At 41.8% G+C, this 26,045-nt stretch overlaps 2 protein-coding genes across 4 annotated transcripts in view; one reads left to right on the forward strand and one right to left on the reverse strand.

The window, feature by feature from the left end:
- The window catches only part of prdx4 (peroxiredoxin 4), a 38,212-nt gene extending 30,309 nt beyond the window's left edge, over nucleotides 1-7,903 (forward strand). Inside the window, exons 5-8 of one of the 2 annotated variants that reach the window (XM_060832881.1) lie at nucleotides 3,537-3,667; nucleotides 3,824-3,858; nucleotides 4,079-4,125; nucleotides 7,788-7,903. In XM_060832881.1, the coding sequence (XP_060688864.1) occupies nucleotides 3,537-3,667; nucleotides 3,824-3,858; nucleotides 4,079-4,125; nucleotides 7,788-7,791 (217 nt within the window). In that variant the 3' untranslated portion in view covers nucleotides 7,792-7,903. The remainder of the gene's footprint in view (nucleotides 1-3,536; nucleotides 3,668-3,823; nucleotides 3,859-4,078; nucleotides 4,126-7,787) is intronic. The other variant, XM_060832880.1, reaches the window with a different exon arrangement.
- Nucleotides 7,904-11,852: 3,949 nt separating this feature from the next.
- acot9.1 (acyl-CoA thioesterase 9, tandem duplicate 1) overlaps nucleotides 11,853-26,045 on the reverse strand; it is a 70,254-nt gene continuing 56,061 nt past the window's right edge. For both annotated transcript variants that reach the window (XM_060832882.1, XM_060832883.1), the window contains exons 13-16: nucleotides 25,861-25,946; nucleotides 22,562-22,649; nucleotides 14,774-14,924; nucleotides 11,853-13,578 (exon numbers count right to left, since the gene is read on the reverse strand). In XM_060832882.1, coding sequence (XP_060688865.1) covers nucleotides 13,520-13,578; nucleotides 14,774-14,924; nucleotides 22,562-22,649; nucleotides 25,861-25,946 — 384 coding nt within the window. In that variant the 3' untranslated portion in view covers nucleotides 11,853-13,519. The remainder of the gene's footprint in view (nucleotides 13,579-14,773; nucleotides 14,925-22,561; nucleotides 22,650-25,860; nucleotides 25,947-26,045) is intronic.

The raw sequence follows: 26,045 nt of genomic DNA on the forward strand, positions 1-26,045 counted from the left end.
AGTATCTAAATAAAGTTACAAAACTATTTCCCTCTAATCAAGTTTACAAATCAAGTCAAGTAATATAATAATATATTGCAATCATTGATAAGAATGTTATCGGAAACAGTACTTCTTGTGGCTGTCTTATCAGTCGTGCACATTTTTTTTAAAAAGCCATGGTTCTTAGAATTTAGAAAACTCTGAACACAATCTGAATTTATTTAATAGCAATTAGACTCTGTGGCCTTAAGGGAACACAGAGCCACGTATCAACAGATTAATGCAAGTTGTATCATAGAATATAAATAGAGCCCGTATAAAGTCTTTATCAAACCTTCCATGCGTGTCACAGGAGCTCAGGCAGGAGATCAGTATTGCGCTGGAGAAACGTACTTACTTGGAATAACTTGGCCATTTTATTTCTTAAATAAAAGTTGAATAGTTACATACACAGCCTGCAAATTTTAATTGTTCTGAAAGCTAAGGTGAGTTAACTTTCATCCTGAAAAGCAGAATTAGGATTGATCATGTCTGAAAAATGATTGACACACCAGCCCTAGGATTGTAATCAGAGTTCATTCGACTGAATCACAAAGGTTGGATGAGCGGTTATCGAATGTTTTTTCAGCATTGCAGTGCACATTAAACCAATACTGTTTTAGGTAAAAGAATATCGCAGCTATAATACGCAGGTTCTCTGTCTGGTTTGTGTTGCATCCATAGTTTGGGGTGACCAGGAACCAGCTGAAGAAATTGCTGTGCAGTGATTGCTTGTTGAATGTGCAAGCCATTAAATACTGAAGACAAGATTTGTCTTAGGTATAATATCATCCACAGTTGATTCATATAATTGAAATTGTTCACAAATGATGAAAGCCTAAATGTGTTTCACTTTGTATCCAAGAGAGAAGAAGGAGGAAAAACTGGGTGACAAGAATCAAAATGTTGTTTAAACTATACTGGTTGGGTAAAATGGGTTGTAAAGAAAAAAGATTTAAAGCACAGATATTCAAAAACAGCTTCTTATTAATAAGTTGAGAGGTTGAGACATTAGAGATATTTCTTTAAGGAGGGTACCTGGTATAGTAATGCCTGTTATTCTAAAAATTTGCAGCAGAGCAAAACTCCAGTATGAACATGTAAAGCATGGACCCTCCCTCTTCTCCAGTCTGATTTGACTTCAATATTTCTTGGAGGAAGGCAAGGTCAGCAAATAATGCTGCATCAACTGTAATTTTCTTCCTTCATTTCCCATTGCACTCATGCTTGTTAGGATATGGGTTCATAATTGCTGGCATTTTATTGTTTCATTCAAATGGTATTTCGGTATGGTGCAGCTTTAATGATTAGCAACTTCTTCAAATCTCAATTTTCACATTTTTTAAAACTGAAAATTGTTCCCTGCTTAATCATGACTTCCTCTTCTCAGTGTCCTTCCAATTCAAGTTTTTAGGTAAATACTATTCAACAATAATCACAACTTATCTGACAACAATCTTAATTTCACATAGTCAAAAATATGCATCTCTCATCAGGGGTCTGTTGGCATGTTACAGCAATTTAAAACTTGAAAATATTTGAAACTACTCATGAATTCAAAATCAGTTAAAAAGATGATGCAGCAGCATCTTTAAAGATTGTAATTAAAGTCTGTTAAGATCACGCTAGTCTGAATTAGACTGCTGAGGAACAGGAAGCAAGGAAATGGATGTCACCAACCACATGTACATCAACCAATTCCAAACATTATCCCTCAAGCAGCATTAATAATGGAATTCTAACTTTGGCAAATAAATATTTTTGTTTCTTTAAAATACAAGCTCCATAACATTTTAAGCCTGTAAAGACTGCGACTCACTGTCTCCGGTCACATGCTTTTTATGAAAATAAGTCTGTGGTTAATTTGGTCAAACTACGACTTGATCTAATCACCCGCGGTCTCGAGTATTGTATTATCTTGCTTGGTTGTAGCTGCAACCTGTCTGTGTGGTAGTTCCTTATACTGGTCTAGGCTATTTTAGAATCATGGGATTTTACATACAGAAGGAAGTCATTTGACCAATCGTGTCTGTACTGGCTCCTGAAAAAGCTACCCAGCTATTTCCACTCCCCAAACCTATCTCCATAGCCGTCTAACTTCATCCCTTTCAAACACAAATTAGATTAGATTCCTCTACAGTGTGGACGGACACAGGCCCTTTGCCACAACAATTCCACACCAACCCTCCAAAGAGTAACCCACCTAGACCCATTCCCCTACCCTATATTTACCCCTGACTAATGCACCTAATACTATGGGCAATTTAGCATGGCCAGTTTACCTGACCTGCACATCTTTGGACTGTGGGAGGAAACCAGAGCACCTGGAGGAAACCCACGCAGACACTGGGAGAATGTGCAAACTCTACACAGACAGTCGCCCAAGGCTGGATTCAAACGCAGGTCACTGGCACTGTGAAGCAGCAGTGTGAACCATTGAGCCACCGTGCCACCCACATCCAGCTCTCTTTTGAAACCTCCTATGGAATCTGTCATCGCTTACCAAGGCAGTGCCTTTCAAATCCTAACAACCCTGATTAATTAAGTTTCTCCTCATCTCACTCCTAGCTCTCTTGCTGAGAGTCTTGAAATTGTGACCCCTAACTACTGACATACTAACTCCTGGAAATGGACTATCCTTCTTTACCCTGTCAAAATTATTCATTATTTTAAACACCTCAATAAAGTCGCCTCTTAGTTTTCTCTGCTCGAAGGAGAACAAGCTCAATCTCTGTAAACTTTCTTTGTATCTAAATTCCATTTTAAGCTACACTGTTCTAAGGTATTACTTTTAAACTCTTCCTTCCCCTGCTGCATGCTGGTTAATTTGTTCAAGCTAGAGCTATATTTTCATATATGATGCCCTGTAATGAGTGAATGTAGTTTTGTGATAAGCAGTAGAGAACCCATTAGCAGGTTTCTCAGCTAGCATGTCAAGGAAGAATGCATTAGCCCTGTACATCTTTTTTGACTTGGGTCTCTGAACCATTTAATTCAGATACAGGGATCAGTCAAAGATGTGACATCTGAGTTCATTTATACTCTGAAATATATTCATAATGCTCTTAGTCCATAACTCCTGACTGCAACCAATTCGATTTGGAAATGAATTTGTCAGTGCACCTTATATAGTTCAACACCAAGTTTTGTCGGATGCTTTAAGGTATTTTATGTGCTAACAGTACTATACCATCCTTAGTGTATCATTTGCAAATTGAAATTGTGCCAAGATGAGCATAGTTCCAACATTGCCGGATAGATCTGTAGTTCACATTTTCTCAGATCTATTTTGACCATGTAAATTACAACAAACGTACAGCTTGTACTCAAAGTTTGTGAGAAGATTTGTAGCTCGGGTGCTCGTTGTTGTGGTTCTGTTCGCTGAGCTGGAAGTTTTTGTTGCAAACATTTCGTCCCCTTTCTAGGTGACATTCTCAGTGCTTGTACAGCTTGTACATTTATGTACGCTCATGCAGAATAAAAGTTGACAAAAATACCCTCCCTTTTTCTTTCAGAGGCCTTTTTATCATTGATGACAAAGGAATACTGAGGCAAATCACAATGAATGATCTTCCAGTAGGGCGTTCAGTGGATGAAACCCTTCGTTTAGTTCAAGCATTCCAGTACACTGATGCACACGGTGAAGGTACATAATAATATATTAGAAATAATTGCATGAAATTTATCAGTTCAAAACAGTTAAATAACTTCACATTTTTAAAAGTTAAGAGTAAGTGTATTTTTCACAAAGACATTGCTTAGCTGCAGCCTGAATTTTGTTTGATGTTTTTGGTTTTTATAGTTTGCCCAGCTGGTTGGAAACCTGGGAGTGACACGGTAAGATTCTCATTAATTTAAAACCTTCTCAATCCTCGTCTTTATAAAAAGGATTTGGTTTATGCACATTCGTTACCAATAGTAAATCACAGTTCGCGCCCTTTTGTGTTTACCTTGTCAAATCTATGATATTGACTTTGAGCTTAATCTTGGGCTGTATTCTTTTTTAAAAATCAGTGCATTAATATCTGTAATCATGCTACTAATATATTTTAATCAGATTAAACCAGAAGAAGTCATGAAAAAGTGGTGGCCACGAGAAGACTTGTAAGTAAACTCTCTGGCAACAGGTGTGATTACAGATGTTAAATCACTGTCTACCTTAAAACTGATATTGGCATAACGTGTGTTATTCGACTAGGAGAAAGTGAGGGCTGCAGATCAGAGTCAGAAACTGTGGTGCTGGAAAAGCACAGCAGGTCAGGCAGCATCCTGTGTGTTGTGTTAAACCTAATTACAGAGTGCTTTTGTGTTGGAATATTTTGTTTCTAAATAATATTCCTGTCCAGTGACCAGCTTCATTACACTGAGCTGAGCAGATGCTGATTAGCTTCTGTATTAAAGTTAGCAGTTCCTAAAGTTTGTGCGAAGATTTGTAGCTCGGGTGCTTGTTGTAGTGGTTCTGTTCGCTGAGCAGTTCCTCTCAGGCTGGGACGTGTTCCTGGCAGTAGGAATGTTTTACCCAGGTTATTCTTGATCTGAAAGGTTTAGTGTTTGGTATCATAAGAAAGTTCAGACAGAATCTGAGCAAGATTTGAAGTTAATAAAAGCGTATTGATGAAAATCTCAAGTACATATTTCTAATAGATATTTCAACCTAACAGTCTTAAAAACTTGGTAGCTTGATAACGATGTTGAGCATACTGGAAGGAGCTTTTACTTAATTAAATAGTTTACCAAGTATTCATTCTGTAACTTCATAATGTTGCTCCAGAGTTCAACCAGTCACTTGCACAGACAAGTATCCTCTTTGGGAGTGGCTTTTCTTTTGAAAAGTTTAGGCTTTTGCTAACTGAAAATTGCTAAAATCAAAATTCGTGTCAGAATTCATTCACTTTGCATGTTGCTCAGTGTAAGCATCGGGATTAAAAAATTGCAAAAAGTGTTCTGATTCATCTCTCAATTCACTAATGAGCAACCAACTGAAAATCAACCTTTCATAGGGAAAACTTTTATTTATTTTGCTTTCTGCCATATCTGTCTCCAACCACTCTCAGCCCTGAAAAATAGCACCTATACTTCAGATTTTAAACCTGAAAATAATTTTAGGGCCATTTTCTTTTGGAATACTGCCATATTGTCTCCCTTCTCTCTGTCCCTCATTTTTGTATGTTTCCTTTTTCTTGGAACACCCTTTCCCAGAGGTGTATCTCATGATGAGCTCTGCTGTCTGTGTGCCCAACTGAAACTTAATAACTCTCTTTACAAGGTGATTGGCACATACTAGTTTGTACCTGTATCAGTAAGTATACCCCAGCTTTCCCTCCTCAAGTTCTCCTGTCCTAAATGAGCACTGACAAATCCCAATCCTTTTCTACGTGGTGTGTGCTACAACATTTTGTGTTTTATTATACTATTTCTCACAAAGATACTTCCCATGTAATCCCCAGAGTTGTTGGGCCATGTTTTGTTTTGTTTTCATGCATCCCTAAAAGGAATGCATCAATGCATACAAATGAAGACAACCAAAAGAGGGAGGCGATGGAAAAAAAAATGACAAAAAGATCAGATAGCCCACTTGTTTTGCATGCTAGACAATAAACAGCCATTTTGTCCATAAAACCCCTACTATCTTTATGCATATTGTATCACTCTCATCATCCCATATCCTCTCCTTCAACACACCTAGATTCTTACTAAATACCTGAGGTCTGTGGTTAAGTGAAGTCCTCTGACAAAATCTCCTGATCCCACACCAGCAATCAATCAATCCTGAACCACTATTCATGAAATATGTATAATTTTATAATGAATGGCCTAGGTAACACAGCAAGATCCAATTAGTTTTGGTTTTAATGATATGCTGTAATGATATGGTGGTGGAGGCAGATTAATAGAAACCTTCAAAATTGAATGGGATGAATACTTGAAAAAAGCGAGGGAGTTCAACAAATAGCCCACCTGACAGGCTGAATAGTCACTTCGTGTGTAGTAGGATTCTCTGAATGACATTATTAATCTGTGGCATGATCTGCCCTTCTCCAGATATTTATGAATATTTTGAGCAGAAGGAACTCATCATTGTGGCTTGGGACACATACCTGTTTATACCTGAGCCATTGGCAAGTTATTTCATGCAAAGCACACCCTTTTAGTTTCCTCCATGAATTCTGTTTCCCAATTTCCACATTATTTTCCTATTTCATACCTTCATTCTCCCAAACACAGCAAGGACTAGTTTATTTTGTGATAGTACTATGCCTTTAAGAGGGATGTGTTCTGTGCTGTTTCTTTAGTAGAGGGACGTTACCACTGTGCTACAGGGATGTCTGCTGAGACAGGCAGTGGTAAACAAATTGGAGTTATTCCTGGGGAGTCTTTTTTTAAATGACAAAAGAATTATGAGTGGGTGGAGTCGGGGGCTCTCACAGACTTAGGAAAGTTTTTGGTTTTGCTTTGTTAGTGAGAAGGTTTCTGCTACTGCTGAGCTAACAGCTTCATTTCTCTGCTGCTGGAGTCTTAGATGAGAGGCTTCCTCTTAGAAATAAAGAGGCAGACTGTTTCTTTCAGTACTTCATTCCATTGGACTGGAGAGAGGCAACATGTGAGAACCTTAACTTTTGCTAAATTGCCTTGCCAAGGGTATGTTTATGAGTTGCTGCCTATATCGGAACAATGGATTAGTGGTTAAGTAATATATTAGCTTGTGAAGTATTTCAGTGAGGTGGTTATACCAGTTTTTATTTTTTGTTTGTTTGTATTTTAACCGTGTTGTAAGAATAACGTGTGTTTTGCTTTAAGCCTAGTGGTGGGTCAATTGAATTTCATCTGGAACACAATGTCTTACATTTGTCTTAAATAAATATAAAAGTTAAGGTCTGAGTTATCTCCTTACTATCTTTGTGGGGGAGGGTACCTGGTCCATAACAATTTGGATAACTCCTTGGTGGATTCTTTTTGAAGGATTTTGGGAAATGCAAGTCAATGCAGAAAGCAGTCTGACAACAACAAAGTCTTCACTTTGGAAAAGAACAATGCCTTGCCATTCTTATTGACTGGAAAGAAAACACTTCCAGTAGTTTTCTTATTATATTAAGTGCCCTGCTCAGTTCCACTTTTATCTTGGGTTTCGACTTTCTTCCTGTCTGCTGTTTCTGTACCTTTAGAGGTTTCTCTTGAACCTGATCCTCCTTGGATATCCCCTGCTATTGTATACTTTTATACATGGCCTAAAGGTTTCACTTTCCCTTTGCCAACAATCATTGTACATCTTTTCCTGTGCTCAGCCTGTTTCAGATTTTCTGTTTCCTCTCCATTGTTAGGTGTCTTTATTCCATTAATAATTTGCTAATATGTCACTGTGCTCTGGTCTCTTTAAACTTGATAATGATTATTTCTATCAAATGACAGCTTGAAATATTAAAAAGGATCATTTGTAGATGGGTTGCAACGATCAATTATGCCAAGAATTTTGTTTCTCTTGGCAATTGCTTATCTAAACTGACCCATTTTGTATTTTGCCTGAAGTTGGGAGTAAATGCTCCAAGGAGATTTGCAAGGAAACCACTTACAATTTGCCTAATCATTTGGTAAACTAAGTTAAAGAATAGTAGTATCACTTAAAGGGCTACAATTGGCTTAATATTTAGCTTTAGCTCCTTTTGCCTGTACACCTTTGTCAGTAGCTAACCTGAAGGTGTAAAACATTTTATAACAGTTGCTTTTCTGAAATATCATGACCTTGTTTTATTTCTGTTCTTTTCCTTCAGATAATTCCTGATCCAGCTGGAAAACTGAAGTATTTTGATAGAAAACATTAAGCTTAATTACATTGGTGTTTTATAATATCTGGCTCTTGACTCGAACAATAAAACAATTAATTCTTCGCGTGTGGTATGTTTTACTGCAATTATCATTGCAATGCTAGCGCATGGGAGAGCAAGGTGTATGAGTGTGTTTGTTTGCGAGTCATACTTGGGAGTGACGTTATAATGGTGCTACAGATTTTGTTAAGGCGATGAATTATAATCTTCTGATTTGATAGTTGAACTTGTTTTGGTTTTCATAATAAAACTCCTGATACCATTCACTCTGACCACAATATTTATTCTTTGCTGAAGCAACGATCAAAGAATCTTCTCAAAATTCATCTATTATATGTATTGAATGATCCATGGCCACCAGCTTCATTCTGACAATTTCAGTGAATTTGTGTAAACTTAACTGTGACTCCAAACCCACACTGTCATCCTTGGGTGAATGATGCTTAAATGAGTATTTTCCATTTTTGATATTGGGATGATTGAGCCGTTTTGATCTCTGGATTTAATGGTCCGGTAACTTTTGATGCTTGCAGCTAGTTTTTTGTGGCTAATTTTACCCTTATTGGTGGTCATTTCTCTTGCTTTCACACTCTATCGCTTGCTCTCTCCCCTCCTCCTCCTCATCTCCACCAACTCATCAGCTGACCTACCTAGCATATTCCACATTCTCACAATTTAATTAACACTCTCCACCCTCTCTCAGTTGTCGTCTTGCTTATTACGAGCACAATATACAGCATAGATGCTGTATTAGTGTAAAGATTTCATAAAAGGAATGAAATTGCCAAGGCAACTGACATCACCCGAAGCACCACTAGGTGGTGAGGGAACCAACAAAAGGGAAAAACTTGCATGACCTTAACTTCACCAATCTGACTGACAGGAGTGACCAGTGCTCAGTTCTTGTGGAGGCAATGTCCCATCTTCACATTGATAATACCTTTCATCGTGTAGCCTGGCACTATCATTGTGCCAAATTGGATAGCTTTCAAACAAAACCAGCAACTTCAGACTAGTCAGTCAGAGGCTAGGAATCCTGCAGTTAGTAACTCCTCTCCTGATTTTCTAAAGCTTGATCACTATCTACAAGGCACTAGTCAGGAGTGTGATGGAATACTTCCCAATTGCCTGGATGAGTGCAGCTCTAACAACACAAGCTTGATACAGGTAGACAACTTTTAACCAAAATCCTGAAATATGAAAAGCTCCAAAATCTGAAGGTTTTCTCGTGAAGTTTTTTTCTCATTAACAAGGTTGTTTAGCGTGCAAACGGTTAACTCAACTCCACACCCACTCGATGCGTGTCACTGAGATGTGACGAGGGTGGGCGTGGCCCAGCACTTGCAGGCCTCAGTTCTGTCTCGGGACCCTTGTACACACAAGTGAGTCTGCTGTTCGGTAAGATTTTTTAAAAATTTCACCATCAAACTGTCACTTATTCCAAAATTCAAAAAATTCCAAATTCTGAAAACCAGCTGGTCCTGAATGTTTCAGATAAAGGATTGTGTACCTGTACCATCCTGGACAAAGCTCGATTAACATCACATCCATAAACATCAACTCCATATACCAATGATGCTCAGTGGCAGCAATGTGTACCATCTACAAGATGTACTGCACCAATTCACTAAGTTTCCTTTGGTGGTCAATGTAATTCCATATTGGAATCTGAACTTATAACTCATCAATCTTATTGACTGTACTCAGTGCATTCATATAGTGTGGCCCTGATCTCAATCCACTTTCTTCCTTCATTGTAGTACCTCCACATTGAAGTTGCCATTTCAATACTATATGTCAATCCCAGTTATAGGACATCCTAGTACTACTGTCTAATTCGGTCTGTTTTCTACACCCCTGCCCTGTAAGCTCCCTTCCACCCCACCCCAACAGTAGCAGCAAGTCGCCTCAAATATATCAGCAACATCTGACTTCTCCACCTGATGCTGTCTGGCTTGCTGTGTTCTTCCAGCCGACTGCTGGTCTACCTTGGATTGCAGCATCTGCAGTTTTTTATTCCTACCTTTATCATTGGTACCAACATGGACCTCAGTGTCTGGCTGTTCAACCTCTCCCTGTGATGATGAGAGATTTATATAAATATTGTTTTTAGTGTTTTCATTTAAAATACTAGCATATAGATGTTGATTTGTGAAGGGTTTTCTTGTTAGATCAGTAAGTTCTTCTGGAACAGTAATCTAATCAATATGTCAGAGTGATGACATAGAGTATTCAATGATGAAAACTCCACAGTTCACAGAAACTGGGAACAATCAAAACTTTGGGATTTGATTTGGAAAGATTCTTTTCCTAAAACTGTTTTCTATATCCAACTTGATTTTGTCTGTTAATTGAACTTACTGTCAAAGATACTCTGCAGCCTCTTTTGACTGTTTTAAGTGACTGACTGCCACATTGGCTTAATAGGACACCTTTTATTTTAGCTATAGAATCCCTACAGTGCAGAGAGGCTATTTGGCTCAGAGTCCACACCTCTCCTCCAAAGAGCATCCCATCTGGACCCAACCCCCTACCCTGTCCCAGTACGTTTGTATTTGCTATGGCTGATCCACCTAGCCTGCATATCCTTCAACACTAGCAGCAATTTACCGGGCCGATTCACCTGCACATACTTGGACTGTGGGAAGAAACCTGAGCACCTAGTGAAATGTACACAGGTATTGCAGAATATACAAACTCCACAAAGACAAAAATTACACCACACCAGGTTATAGTCCAACAGGTTTAATTGGAAGCACTAGCTTTCAGAGCAACGCTCCGAAAGCTAGTGTGCTTCCAATTAAACCTGTTGGACTATAACCTGGTGTTGTATGATTTTTAACTTTGTACACCCCAGTCCAACACCGGCATCTCCAAATCATGTCCACAAACACAGTCATCTCGGGCTGGAATTGAATGTCTCTGGCACTGTCAGGCAGCAGTGCTAATCACTGTGCCACAGTGCTGCCTGAGCTTTGTGTAAGCCAGACCCTTGAATAGTGTGCCATTAGCTAGGATCATAGTACCTTGAGGAGTGTTCTGTAACCTCCTTAGCCCTGGCACCAGGGGTCAGCATATCACACTGGAGTCATGTCTATCATCACAAAAAAAATGTCTGTTATCCTAATGAATTAATCCCCAATTGCTATTTCATACCTTCCTATATAACTGGGTCATGTGTGTTGCCACAGGCTTAGCTCTTGCTGCATTTCTCCAAAGAACTCTCACCATCAGTACCGAAATCTGCCTGGTGCTCAACCATTCCCTAGCTGCTTGCATATCCCTACCCTACAGTATGACAATCTTTCTGACTGTTCTACCCACATATTTCTCTGCGTCATGAATATACCAAAGTGATTGCAGTTCAAGCTCTGAAACCTATTGCTTGCGTTTGGCCAGCCCGTGGCACTTGTTGGACATGTGCTTATATAGAGGACCTGAAGCTCCCTACATCATAGGATGAGCATTCTGCTTGTCCAAACTGTCCTGCCATAGGTCAATCTTAGCTTTGTACTGTATACTGCACATGTATTTTTCTTGTGCTAGATAGTTTTATGTTTTTCAAACTTTACACTCCTGCAAGCTTCTTGTGTCACCCACAACCTGGCAACAATGCATTCACTTTCCTTATCCGAATCATTAATATATATTGCAGATAACTGTGGTCCCAGCATTGATCCCTGTAATACACTAGTAACTTGAAATGTCCAATCTTGTATCGATGATGCTCAGATCAGACATCTCCAGCCACAGTTCAGTCAAAGATTATTAAGTCACAGTGAATGCTCAAATTGTTAGTTGGAATAAGAAATCCCAATGTGGATGCTTTATTGCAGTTTGGGTGTTTATCATGTGTGATGTGAGGCCACCAGTTCCTTAATTGTGCAGCATGATCCAATAACCATTTATTAATCTCATGTAAATTCAAAATAGAAAGATACAAAGTTATTTTTAAAACTTGCAATGCAACAAATGATTTAAAAATCAGACATTTTTCATGTCACTTCTCAGTGATTAAAAAACACCTTTATTCATTCAACTGTCATGCACAACTGATAAATCATCATTCATTGACTGGCACTATTCGGAAACTATTACAGTTTTTCCATCTTTAATATGAAAGGAAACTAAAACATGCCTCTGATAAAACATACATTAATCACAGTCATGTTTTTGTGTTTTAATATGGCATGTAGAACTGTGAAAATACAACAGAATAATTTGCACTTACTCTCCTGTTCACAGAACAAGATATTTAAAAAATCCTGTCGAGGGCTCTAAGGTAATGTTCTTTTCTAGAGGCTTTTCCTTCATTGCTCTCTGCATTAGATCCTGACCTTGAAGAGCATTTTGTACCAACTCCAAACATCTCAGTTTGGGAATAGGGCCCAAACCTTTTTAGTAGCAGACCTTTTTTTCAAAATCCAACCAATTAAATTCCAATCCAGATTTCCAGAAATGAAAAGACAGTCCAACCTTCTTTTTCAGATTAATATCCACTCAGCTATTCAGGAAGATGATTTGTGAAAACTCACAGAACAATGACAGCTTACACTAAATCATTCAGGACAAAAAGTCCGACTGTAAGGCAATTAGGCAAACTAAAACCTTTCACTGCATGTATCTGTGCTATTAAAATGAACATGTGCCTAAGTTATCCACCCCAAGTTTACAGTGATCCTCCTTAGCTGAATGTCACAATCTACAACACAACATTTTGATACTTTTCATTAAGACTGAACTTACTGTAGGCATTATAGGCAGTTCTTTCAGATTGTGAAGACATAACCTTGAATATCCCATTCAGCATTACTGACACTGGAGATGACTCATTCATTTTTTAAAAAAGGTTCCTCTCACAGCATATAAATATGATTAGATATAAACCTGTGTAGGGCACCTCCCTTTCCCTTACCACTAGCAAATATAATATATAGTGCAAATATTTTCAGACGTGTATATATAAAAGAGCAAAGAAACCCCTACAAACACACTTCACTTTCTATGCACTTTGAGTAAACAGAAAGCAAAGTACTTGTAACAAATATATTTTTGGTACATGCCTTGATTTTGAAATTAGAAAAGCAACAACTTGACATTTTGCCCATGCACATTTAACAGGTATTTCATGTAAGTAAATAGTACACTGACGTGGTTTCCCTTCTACCCAGTAGAGATACCACGTGGGAAAGCTTCTCTTTCAGCCAATTGCAAACTGGATGAATAAACAGAGTTATGTAACTAAAAGGACCTGAAGCATTACTGTAGCTGATAATGGTGCATGTGTTTTCACTGTGGTCCTCTGTCTGCTGGGCAATTCCTGTGTTAAAATAAAAAAAGGAATCTCTCACTAGTCCTTGTGCACTTGTTCACCAATGGTCAGTTCTACCCTTCAGTGGCACTATAATGGCAATTTGTCATTCAGCTATGCAGTTAAATACATGTTTCTCCTGTATTGTATATAGCAAACCTTTTTAGCAATGTTGTGCTATTAAGACTAGTGAGGCAATTGCAAGATATTTAAATATGGTTACAAAAGTATAAAAGCAGTTTTTAAAACAAAAGACCTAATATGCAAGAACAATTGCAGGTATTTTTAATCCTGCATTTCAGGTTAATATTACTCTATTACTGATATTCAGACTGTCTATCTGGACAGAGGCTGGTTTGCCAGACCTTCAGTTTTTGATGATTCGTGCTTTGAAGTGTCGTTTTCCATCCAAGTAAAGCATGGACTCTGCAGGAAGAAACCAGAATATCAAACTGTTGTATATATTTGTAATCACAGATGCTGATGATCTCCAGCGGTACACACCATTTTAAAAACAGAGAGGTGACAGTTAGGACAACTATTCTATTAATTTCAGGATGACACGACTCTTAAGATCAGTCTTTAATAATTTGTGAATGAACTCCCCTGGTCTTCCTTTCTAATCAGCCAACACGGTGTTCTGAATGCAGTTGATGAGATTGGTTGCCAGTGCTGCCCTGGACTGAACAAATCCATGTGCATGGTAACATGGTGGAGATCACATTTCCACTTGTCTGTAACAAAACTCCTGGGCAGTGTTCATTACCTACCTGCAAACACTATATCACTATGGAGGCATTCCTGAAATCTGGGAGTTGTGTTGTACAAATGCATTGCCTTCCTTATTCCAAACCCAGAAACCCTGCAGGTCAATGCACTGGAGAGTATGATGTTGGTTTAAACTCAGACATGCTTAGACAACCGTTGGTGTGATTTTTTTTTGTCCTGGGGATGATTGGGTGAAAGGTAGATTTTACACAGGTACATAGTTTGGAATTTGGTTTCCTCAGATGAAACCATCATCTGTCTGCCCTTCTGTCTAGCAGTAATGTCAGAATTTAAGACTCCTGTATTGTTAAGCATTCATGGTGTATTCAGACTCACAAGGTCCATTTCAGAGATCATGGAGCTTGCTGTCACACTGTTGACTCTTGAGGTGACTCTAAAGATGGGGAATAAACATGGCTTTGCCTATTTCACCCTGAAAAATGTGTGACTGATAATGAGCATGAAATCCTCCTACACCATTTCATGTAAGAAAGAGACTAATCTATTCATTACTTGAGAGTTAAGCTTTCTTGCCCCATCTCAGAAAATAAATAGAATTTAATTCCCCATGTTGTACTTCCTGCATTTCTCTCGGTATTGGATTGATATAAATGCTGCAGATTGGATCCTTAAGTTCCTACCGCTAAAATAGGATACAATGATGCTAATGCAATTAAGCAGAGTGGGTAATGAAACTAAAATGCTAAGTAACTAACTTGATTTACAGGAAATCTTACTTAGCAACTGTTTCAAATTGTGCAAAATTACAATAAGGAATCTGATCTCTCAGCGACATACATGGCAATATGAACAAAATTGCTTTAAAACTAGGCGCTGGGTTAGAATTATATACCTCCGTAGGTCTTGGGGATGACTTGCTTCACCTCCGTCTCACAACCGAAGGTGAAATGGAAAATATTGGTGGTGCTGTGCTCTTTTGTGAGTGGGTCTAAAACTTCACTGTGCACTCTGACCTGGATGTACTTATCTTCAGTGTAACAAACCTATAGATTGAAGAAATGACATTATTACAGAAAAAAAAGAAGACAGTTTTACTAGGCTTTATCACCCATTTTTTTACATAATAAATTTTTTTGGGATAGTTCTAATTGGCAATTACAAGATTTCAGCATAATACATAAAAGAGAATAAACTGACAAACAAGCATGTTTCATTGCAGAAAGAGCCAACTGGATCTAATTTGAGAAAGTTGCTTTGTTTCGAAATGGATACTGAGGGGATGACTTTATCAATCTGTTTCTGGGGTTGAAGTGTTCCGAGGCAGAAGATGAGGCATTCTTCCTCCAGGCATCTGGTGGTGAAGGAGGCCCAGGACCTCCATGTCCTCGGCAGAGTGGGAGGGGGAGTTGAAATGTTGGGCCACGGGGCGGTGTGGTTGATTGGTCCTCAGCAAGGGACTCACCTTCAGCCCCCTCCGTCCACGTATCAATGAATTTAATACATGCCGTGACGTCAAACACTTCTTCTGCCGCCTCCGAGCTTACTTTCACAATCAGGACTCCCGCCCACCTTCCGAGGACCCCTTCACCCACCTCCAACACACTGCATCCACCTGGACACCCCGCGCTGGCCTATTACCTGCCCTCAACCTCTTCATTTCCAACTGCCGCCGGGACATTAACTGCCTCAACCTGTCTACCCCCCCTCCCCCACTCCAACCTCTCACCCTCACAATGCTCAGCCCTCCAATCCCTCTGCTCCAATCCCAACCTCACCATTAAGCCAGCGGATAAAAGGGGGTGCAGTGGTAGTCTGGCGCACTGACCTCTACACCGCTGAAGCCAAATGCCAACTTGAGGACACCTCTTGCTACCGCCCTCTTGACCCCACCCCCCATCCCCAAACCACCATCTCCCAGACCACACAGAACCTCATCACCTCAGGAGATCTCCCACCCGCAGCTTCCAACCTCATAGTCCGGGAACCCTGCACTGCCCGATTCTACCTCCTTCCCAAGATCCACAAGCCTGACCACCCTGGCCGACCCATTGTCTCAGCTTGCTCCTGCCCCACTGAACTCATCTCTACCTACCTCGACACTGTCCTATCCCCCCAGTCCAGGAACTCCCCACATACATTCAATACACCACTCATACCCTCCACCAAGACTTCTGTTTCCCCGCCCCCAACACCTCATCTTCACCATGGAAGTCTAATCCCTCTACACTTCCATTCGCCATGACCAGGGCCTCGAAGCCCTCCGTTTTTTCCTCTCCCGACATCCCCAACAGTACCATTCCACCGAAACACTCATTTGTTTGGCCAAACTGGTCCTCACCCTTAACAATTTCTCCTTCGAATCCTCCCACTTCCTCCAGACCAAAGGGGTAGCCATGGGCACTCGTATGGGCCCCAGCTATGCCTGTCTCTTTGTTGGATACGTAGAACAGTTGATCTTCCGTAATTACACCGGCACCACTCCCCACCTCTTCCTCCGCTACGTTGATGACTGCATTGACGCCACCTTGTGCTCCCGCGAGGAGGTTGAGCAATTCATCAACTTCACCAACACATTCCACCCTGACCTTAAATTTACCTGGACCATCTCTGACACCTCCCTCCCCTTCCTGGACCTCTCCATCCCCATTAATGACGACCGACTTGACACTGATATTTTTTACAAACCCACCGACTCCCACAGCTACCTGGATTTCATCTCTTCCCACCCGACCTCTTGCAAAAATGCCATCCCACATTCCCAATTCCTCCACCTCCACCATATCTGCTCCCAGGAGGACCAGTTCCACCACAGAACACACCCGATGGCCTCCTTCTTCAGAGACTGCAATTTCCCTTCCCACGTGGTTAAAGATGCACTCCAATGCATCTCGTCCACATCCCGCACCTCCGACCTCAGACCTCACCCCTCCAACCGTAAGGAGGACAGAACGCCCCTGGTGCTCACCTTCCACCCTACCAACCATCGCATAAACCAAATCATACGCCGACATTTCCACCATCTCCAAAAAGACCCCATCACCAGGGATATATTTCCCTCACCGCCCCTTTCCACTTTCTGCAAAGACCGTTCCCTCCATGACTACCTGGTCAGGTCCACACCCCCCTACAACCCACCCTCCCATCCTGGCACCTTCCCCTGCCACTGCAGGAACTGCAAAACCTGTGCCCACACCTCCACCCTCACTTCCATCCAAGGCCCTAAAGGAGCCTTCCACATCCATCAAAGTTTTACCTGCACATCCATTAATATCATTTATTGTATCCGTTGCTCCCGATGCGGTCTCCTCTACTTGGGGAGACTGGGCGCCTCCTAGCAGAGCGCTTTAGGGAACATCTCCGGGACACCCGCACCAATCAACCACACCGCCCTGTGGCCCAACATTTCAACACCCCCTCCCACTCTGCCGAGGACATGGAGGTCCTGGGCCTCCTTCACCGCCGCTCCCTCACCACCAGACGCCTGGAGGAAGAACGCCTCATCTTCCACCTCGGAACACTTCAACCCCAGGGCATCAATGTGGACTTCAATAGTTTCCTCATTTCCCCTCCCCCCAACTCACCCTAGTTCCAAACTTCCAGCTCAGCACTGACCCCATGACTTGTCCTACCTGCCTATCTTCTTTTCCACCTATCCACTCTACCCTCCTGCCTGACCTATCAATTCATCCTGTCCCCCCTCACCTACTGTACCCTATGCTACTTTCTCCCCACCCCCACCCTCCTCTAGCTTATCTCTCCACGCTTCAGGTTCTCTGCCTTTATTCCTAATGAAGGGCTTTTGCCCGAAACGTTGATTTCGCTGCTTCTTGGATGCTGCCTGAACTGCTGTGCTCTTCCAGCACCACTGATCCAGAATCTGGTTTCCAGCATCTGCAGTCATTGGTTTTACCTTTATCAATCTGTACTTTGCCAGCAGGGGGCCTCAGTGCCGGCCACCCACATGGAAATAGTGGAAACAATTCCGATTTTTCTGCTCTTTCTGAAAGTGTGCAGCAGGTAAAATTAGCTGCCCAATGTCTTGCGTTCCTGATTTTTCAATAATGCAATGGCTGAACACACAATGGCTCTCTTACGCTGCTATTCAAAGGTCTGGAACATAACCACGGTGCCAGCATTCTGGAAAAATTCCATATTAACGTATACTGACAGACATTGAGCATTCACCTAAGGGGCCACTGCTGGCAGATTAAGTGGGACAAAGGAGAGGGTGCATTGGCGAGCAGAGCTGAACAGTATGACGTGCAAAATGGTGCTGGACAACAGCATAGGGAGACCTATGTCAAAGCTTAGATAATACAAATTCAGCGTCCTGTTACTCAGTAACTGGGAGTTACAAAGTGGAAGCTCTGTAAAAGCTGCAATGTTCCTCAGATGTTTATCGACCCTTATGCATTGCTAGTTATTTCAAATCAGAGAATTCCTACAGGGTGGAAGCAGACTATTCAGCCCATCAAGTCCACACCAACCTTCCAAAGAGCAGCCCACCCAGACCCAACCACTACCCCATCCCCGTAACCGTGCACTTGCCATGACTAATCCACCTGGCCTGCACATCTCTGGTCACCATGGCAATTTAGTATGACAATCCATCTAGCCTACACATCTTTGGACTGTGGGAGGAAACCCACACACGAAAGGAGAGCATTTGCAAACCTCACACACTCCCCAAGGCTAGAATCAAACCTGGGTCCCTGGCAGCACTGCTAACCACTGAACTACTAGACTGCACTGTATGTGGATTTCATATCTGATTTACCCTATCTATAGCTCATGCGTTGTCCTGTTGCATAGCTACCTTCATAGTGCACTGTATTATTTATTGCTACTCAGGCTGGAGATAGCTTACAATTGTTGAGAACAGTTGAAAAGGTTTGTTTTTAATCCCTTTGAATGGCTGCATAAGCAGGACCAGCTTGAATTGGAGATTAATAAATCATTCAACAGCTTCAACTGGCACATTACACGTGCTCTGAAGCCAGCACAAATGCAGGAGTTCACTCTGTGGGTGATGGTCTGATCTGAATGGATACGGGCACACTGAGCTGTTGCCTATCTTCCCCTGTGGAGTAACTAGCTTCCACTTCCTGATGGCATTCTGTGAGGAGGTTGGTTTCCCTACAAACATCAGGAAGATCAATGAGGGGAAAGTGAAGACTGCAGATGCTGGAGATATGAAGAGCTTTTGCCCAAACGTCGATTTTCCTGCTCCTTGGATGCTGCCTGGCCTGTTGTGCTTTACAGCGCCACACTCTCGATCAGGAAGATCAACATGGGTTGGCACAACGTACCACTCAACAGGAGGACAGTGCACTACTGGCAACCAACGGAGCACAGCAGCAGGAGCCGATGGGATTTACCTCAAATTCCTAAAGAATACTGGATCATATAGAATGAAGTGGCTAGCAAAGCAGGTCTGCTGCACAGGCACATGTCAAACATCTGGCTACAAATCAAAATAGTGGTCATTTCTAATTGAAGGAAGCCACTTCACAGTCATGCAGCTACCACACCATCACCCTGCCCCTCAATAACAATATCCAGTCAGACCTGGATCACCTGCCATAAAACAGATTGATTCCCAGCCAGGAAACTGTAGTATCCTCCCCAATATTTGAGCATTAGTCATCGTTGCTCTGACCAGGTCCTGACACAGAGCTCACATATCAAGGCCGCTTTCCATAGAGATTTGAAGACAGAAAATTGAGTTTGTTGACGTATCCTGTGACACAACAGGCCACTGAACCTCCACCAACTGACCAACTCCACAGTCAGTGATCAGTGTGCACCTCAGAGATCAAATCAGTGACCCGCTTACCAGGGAGCATCAACTCCCTTCAACATGACTTCTCTCACACAAAACTGTAGAAGTTGGCAAGTCAAAGAACTTCAGGGTAGAGAGGAACAACACTCACTCAGCCTCTGGAAGCCTTCTTAACAAAATGGAGACTGTGCCTAAACACTGCAAAGAATCTTGTTTCAGCCTCCCTCCTCATCAATTCTAGGCTCAGGGAAGAACTTCATCTCCAATTCTGTGGCTGACCATTCAAGGTAATGTTGCACTGAAACATTCAAAGAGCTTTTAATGCTGCTCCTGATATCTACATTGAGTTATACAGAGGTACCAACCCAAACAGACCCTTTGGTCCAACTTGTCCATGCAAGGCAGACATCCTAAATTAATTTAGGCCCATTTACATAAAAACATAAGAACGAGGAGGAGGAATAGGCCTTCTGGCCCTTCAAGCCTGCTCCACCATTCAATAAGATCATGGCTGATCTTTTTGTGGACTCAGTTCCATTTATCGTGTAGATTAAAATCCTGCATGATAATTGCCATACCATTTTTACAGGCATTAGTTATTACCCACTTGTTTATTGCCCATTCCAACGTGATATTATTTGATGGCCTACAGACTACGCCTATCAGTGAACATTTTCTTCTTAGAATTTCTAACTTCCACCCAAATGCATTCAATCGTATTCTCCATAGAACCTATATTATCTCTCAGCACCGCCCTGATATCGTCCTTGAATATCTGAGCTACACCACCTCGCTGACATTCCTGTCTGTCCTTCCATAAAATAATACCCCGAGATATTTAACTCCCAGTTGTGACCATCCTATAACCATGTATCCGTAATGGCTACTAAATCATATTCATTTGCGATGATTTGTGCTGTTAACTCATTGACCTTGTTAAGAACGCTATGAGCATTCAGGTAAAGTGTCCTTATGCTAGCCTTCTTGTCCTCATAATCTAATAATATCACCCGAGACACCCTTCCTTTTAACTTTTTTCATAGTCTGCCTTGTACTTAAACTCTCCTGCACACACGCTAACCAGCTGCTTACCTTTTCGTTTATCATACTTCCTGTTATTTTCTCTTTTCCTAACCCCCAACTCATTAGTTTAAAATCCTAATGACCACCCTTATTTATCCTTTTCGCTAGGACATTGGTTCCAGATCAGTTCAGGTGGAGACCGACCCATCAGTAGAGATCCCAGTGGTTCCAAAACTGGTGCCAATCCCCCATGAAATGGAACCGCTCTTCCCCATACCACTCCCTTAGCCATGTGTTTCCTTCCCTAATTTTCTTGTCCCTAAGCCAGTTTGCATGTGGCTTAGACGGTAATCTGGAGATTATGACAATCGAGGACCTGCTCCTTAATTTCACTCCTGGTGCTTCATAATCCCCAAACAGGTCCTCCATCCTAGCCTTGCCTATGTTGTTAGTCCCAATGTGGTCCACAACAACTGGATCCTCCCCCCTCCCCCTCCCACTCCAATATCCTTTCAAACTGGTCAGGGATGTCCCGCACCCTGGCACCGGGCAGGTAACACACCATACGGGACTCCCGATCTGACTTGCAAAGGATACTATATATCTCCCTAATTATAGAATCCCCGATAACTAACACTTGTCTTTTGCTCCCCCACCTCTTGAATGACTTTATGCACCATGGTGCACATCCTGCCCGCAGCCCTTTTCCTCCTCCATACAGGGGGAGCAAGTACCTCATACCTGTTGGATAAGGTCAAAAGCTGAGGTCAGTTCCTGAACTCAGGATCCCCCTACCTGCCTCACTTACAGTCACACCCTGCTCACTGGGTCAGAAATTTGAATTTCTTAATCTCCCAGGTGTGACTGCCTCCTGAAACAAAGCGTCCAGGTAACTCTCTCCCTCCTGGATGTGCCGCAGTGTTTGAAGCTCAGGTTCCAGATCATCAACTCTTAAGTCAGTATTCCTCCAATGACCAACACTTGCTACAGATATGCTCACTGCTGTTCACAATGGGAACAACCAGCTCCCACATCATGCAGCTACAGCACATCACCTGCCCAGCCATCTCTACTAACTTTATTAATGTTTATAAATTAATGAGTTAACTCATTTCTAACACTTCTCCATGCTCTTTTTCAAATAAGGGGAGAAAGTGTGGTCTGCAGATGCTGGAGATCAAAGCTGAAAATGTGTTGCTGGAAAAATGCAGCAGGTCAGGCAGCATCCAAGGAGCAGGAGAGTCGACGTTTCGGGCATAAGCTTTTCTTCGAAGATGCTGCCTGACCTGCTGCGCTTTTCCAGCAACACATTTTCAGCTCTTTTTCAAATAATCAAATAATAGATAAATGAAAAAGAATTTTTTTTCAACCAACCATGATAAAAAAGAAATAGAAAAGCCTTACCTTATCAACACACCAGTCTTTTTTGTCGGTAAGAGGAGGGTGGGTGAGAGATACTACGTGGAGAGTGTCTTGGGTTCAGCTGCTGCCCAAATATAAGAGTTCACTTACTTTCCCAGAGTGCAATTTGACTGCTCCAGCTGCTGCTGCTGCAAAATGGAGGCCACTGACTCACGAGATAAGTCCATTTTAGAGGGATATTTACCTTCCCGGCAGCGCCCTCCTCGCTCTCACCACTCCCTCTGCTGCTGTATTTGCCACATTTGGTCAATATCCCTCTAAACCTTCCCTATTCAGGGAAAACAGCCCCAGCCTATTCAGCCTCAACCTATGGCTCAAACCCTCCAACCCCAGCAACATCCTTGTGATGGACGAGAACCCAGTACTGCGTTTTTCTGACTGAATCAAATTAAATGCAGTGCACAGCCAGATTAAACTAACATGGATCCTAATTACTGGAAGCATTGACATTACCTGTGATGAAAGGTACAGAAGGGAGCCAATCTCAACTGGTTTCTGAAACAAGATATCATCGACAGCGATTGCATGAGGTCGCGAATTTCTGAAAATATACAAAAATTGGAAATGCAGGACATCAGCAATGATGCATTCAATTTTCCTCACCCTAGCTTCTCCACTGCCACATATCTGTCAACGACAAATGTTATCCCAATGCCTCGATCAAGGTCACTCTGCTCTTGGAGAAATACATGTATGAGGCCACTGAAGCAGCAAGCTGAAACGTCAGACTTTGAGGCGGCTGCCTTTGTTATCCTGGCACCAGTAGACAGCCTTTTCCATGTAGCATTGTATGTTTGCTTGCATGTCGATGGGCTTACATAACCCAAGGAGTGAAATGTGTGCATAAAAACCTTTTTTTTGGGTGGTATTGTGGCTCAGTGGTTAGCACTCTTGCCTCAGTGCCAGGGACCTGGGTTTGATTCCAGCCTCAGATGACTAAGTGTGTGGAGTTGCACATTCTCTGCATATGGTTCTGCCAGATGCTCCAGTTTCCTCGCAGTCCAAAGATGTGCTAAGTTAGGTAGATTGGCCATGCTAAATTGTCTATAAGGTCTACCGTGGGTGAAGGTGCTAAATTGGAGGAAGGTGAACTACAACAATATTAGGCAGGAACTGCAGAAGTTTGACAGATGGTGGCTGTTTGAGGGTAAATCTACATCAGACATGTGGGAGTATTTCAAATGGCAGTTGGTAAGAGTTCAGGAGCAGCACATTGCTGCGAGAATGAAGGACAGATATGGCAAGTTATGTGATCCTTGGATGGCCAGGAATGTTATGACCTTTGTCAAAAAGAAAAAGGAAGCATACGTAAGGTGCCAGGGAAAGGGAACTTACAAAGCCTTTGAAGTTTACAAGAAAAGTAGGAAGGAACTTAAACAAGGAATTAGAAGGGCTAAAAGGGGTAATGAAAAGTTGTTAGCAAACAAGATGAAGGAGAATCCCAAAACTTTTTATATATGTATAAAAAGTAAGAGGGTAGCCAGGGAAAGGGTTGGCCCACTCAAGGACAAAGAAGGGAATCTACGTGTGGAGCCAGAAGTGATTAGATTAGATTAGACTTACAGTGTGGAAACAGGCCCTTCGGCCCAACAAGTCCACACCGACCCGCCGAAGTGAGTGAGATCCAAAACAAACACTTTGTGTTGGTACTCACCAAACAGAAGGAATCAGTGGAGGATCAGTGAAGGGAATGACAAATTTCTAAGCCAAGTTGCGAATAATAAGAAAGAGATATTGTGCATCTTAAAAAGTATTAAGGCAGATAAGTCCCTGGGTCCTGATGGGATCTATCCCAGAATATTGAGAGGGGCAAGAGAACAAATTGCTGGAGCATTGACAGACATCTTTGCATCCTCTTTGGCCAGAGGTCCCAGAGGACTGGAAAATGGTCAATGTTATCGCACTGCTTAAGCAGGGTGGCAGGGATTGTCCAGGAAATTATAAGCCTGTGAGCCTTACGTCAGTGGTAGGGAAATTATTGGAACCAATTCTCAGGGACAAGATCTATACGCGTTTAGAAGCAAACGGACTTATTAGTGATAGGCAGCGTGGTTTTGTGCAGGGGCAGGTAGTGTCTCACTAACTTGATTGAGATTTTTGAGGAGGTGACGAAGATGACTGATGAGGAAAAAGCAGTTGATGTTATCTGCATGGACTTCAGTAAAGCCTTTGACAAGTGTCTCATGGTAGACTGGTACGAAAGGTAAAGTCACATGGCACTGGGGTTCACCGGCAAGATGGTTACAAAACTGGCTAAGGCATAGGAGACAGGGGGTAGTGATGGAAAGATGTTTTTTGGAATGGAAGGTTGTGACTAGTGGCGATCCACAGGGATCAGTGCAGGACCTCTACTGTTTGTGATCTACATAAATGATTTGGAGGAAAGTGTGACTAGTCTAATTAGTAAGTTTTTGGATGATACAAAGATTGATGGAGTTGTGGATAGTGACGAGGATTATCAGAAGATACAGCAGGATGTAGAACCGTTAGAGACATGGGCAGAAAAATGGCAGATGGAGTTTAATCCAAACAAATGTGAGGTGATGCATTTTGGAAGGTCAAATACAGGTGGAAATTACACAATGAATGGCAAAACCAATAGGTGTATTGATATGCAGAGGTATCTGGGTGTACAGGTCCACAGATCACTGAAGGTGGCAGCGCAGTTAGATAAAGTCATTAAAAAAAAGCCTATGGCATGCTTGTTTTCATTGGAAGGGGCACGGAGTATAAGGACAGGCAAGTCATGCTGCAGCTTTATAGAACATTAGTTAGGTCACACTTGGAATATTGCGTACAGTTCTGGTCACCACAGTACCAGATGGTTATGGATGCTTTAGAGAGGGTACAGGAAAGGTTTACCAGGATGTTGCCTGGTATGGGGATTTTAGCTATGAAGAAACATTGGATAGACTGGTTTGTTTTCACTGGAACCCAGGAGGTTGAGGGGCAACCTGATAGAAGTTTATAAGATCGTGGATGGTGTGGATAGAGTGGAAAATATGAAGCCTTTTCCTCAGAGTGGAGGGGTCAATTACTAGGGGACGCAGGTTCAAGGTGCAGGAGGGGCAGATGGAGTTTGAAAGAGATGTGCGAGGCAAGTTTTTCACACAAAGGGTGGTGAGTGCCTGGAACGCGCTGCCAGAGGAGATGGTGGAAGCAGACACAATAGCAGCATTCAAGAAGCATCTGGACCAATACAGAGTAGGATGAGAATAGAGAAATATGGATCACGCAAGTGAAGACAGCTTTGGTATGGAAGGGCAAAATGTGTCGGCGCAGGCTTGGAGGGCCGAATGCCCTGTTCCTGCGCTGTATTGTTCTTTGTTCATGAATGTGCAGACGAGGTGGATTAGCCATGGTCCGTGCAGGATTACGGAGATAGTGTAGGTGACTGGGTCTGGGTGCCACCTACCTTTGGAGGATCACCGCTGACTCATTGGGCTCAACCTCTTTTCACACTAGAGGTTCTATGAAAGACTACTGGCAGTACTGGACCATAAATAAATGCATGGATGGAAACAAATGCGACAATCCTGAAAAATCTGCATCATTGACTATTTGAGTATTTCATGAATGCTAAAAAGCAGGGTTTTGGAAAAACAGCAAATAAAATCAGAAAAAAAACATATATAGTATCAATAATAGAAGGGAGAAACTGCTAAAGTCTATAGTACATCACAGTAAAAGAAAAAGTAGGATGAATCCCCAACACTTTCAATTTAAGTATGCACAAAATACAAGGCTCTTACCCATAGACACAAGCATTTGCCCAGGCCAACTCAAAAGCTTTCCTCATCAGAAACCCGCCAAAGATTTTGTTGAAAATATTACGTTCCTAATTTTTTAAGAAGAAAGATAAATTAGAATACAGTTCACCGAGATGGTACATGAATACTTCTCTTAGATCTTATATCTTTAATAATCACGCAATTCA

This window comes from Hemiscyllium ocellatum, chromosome 12 (genome assembly GCF_020745735.1).
Source record: "Hemiscyllium ocellatum isolate sHemOce1 chromosome 12, sHemOce1.pat.X.cur, whole genome shotgun sequence".
NCBI lineage: Eukaryota > Metazoa > Chordata > Chondrichthyes > Orectolobiformes > Hemiscylliidae > Hemiscyllium > Hemiscyllium ocellatum.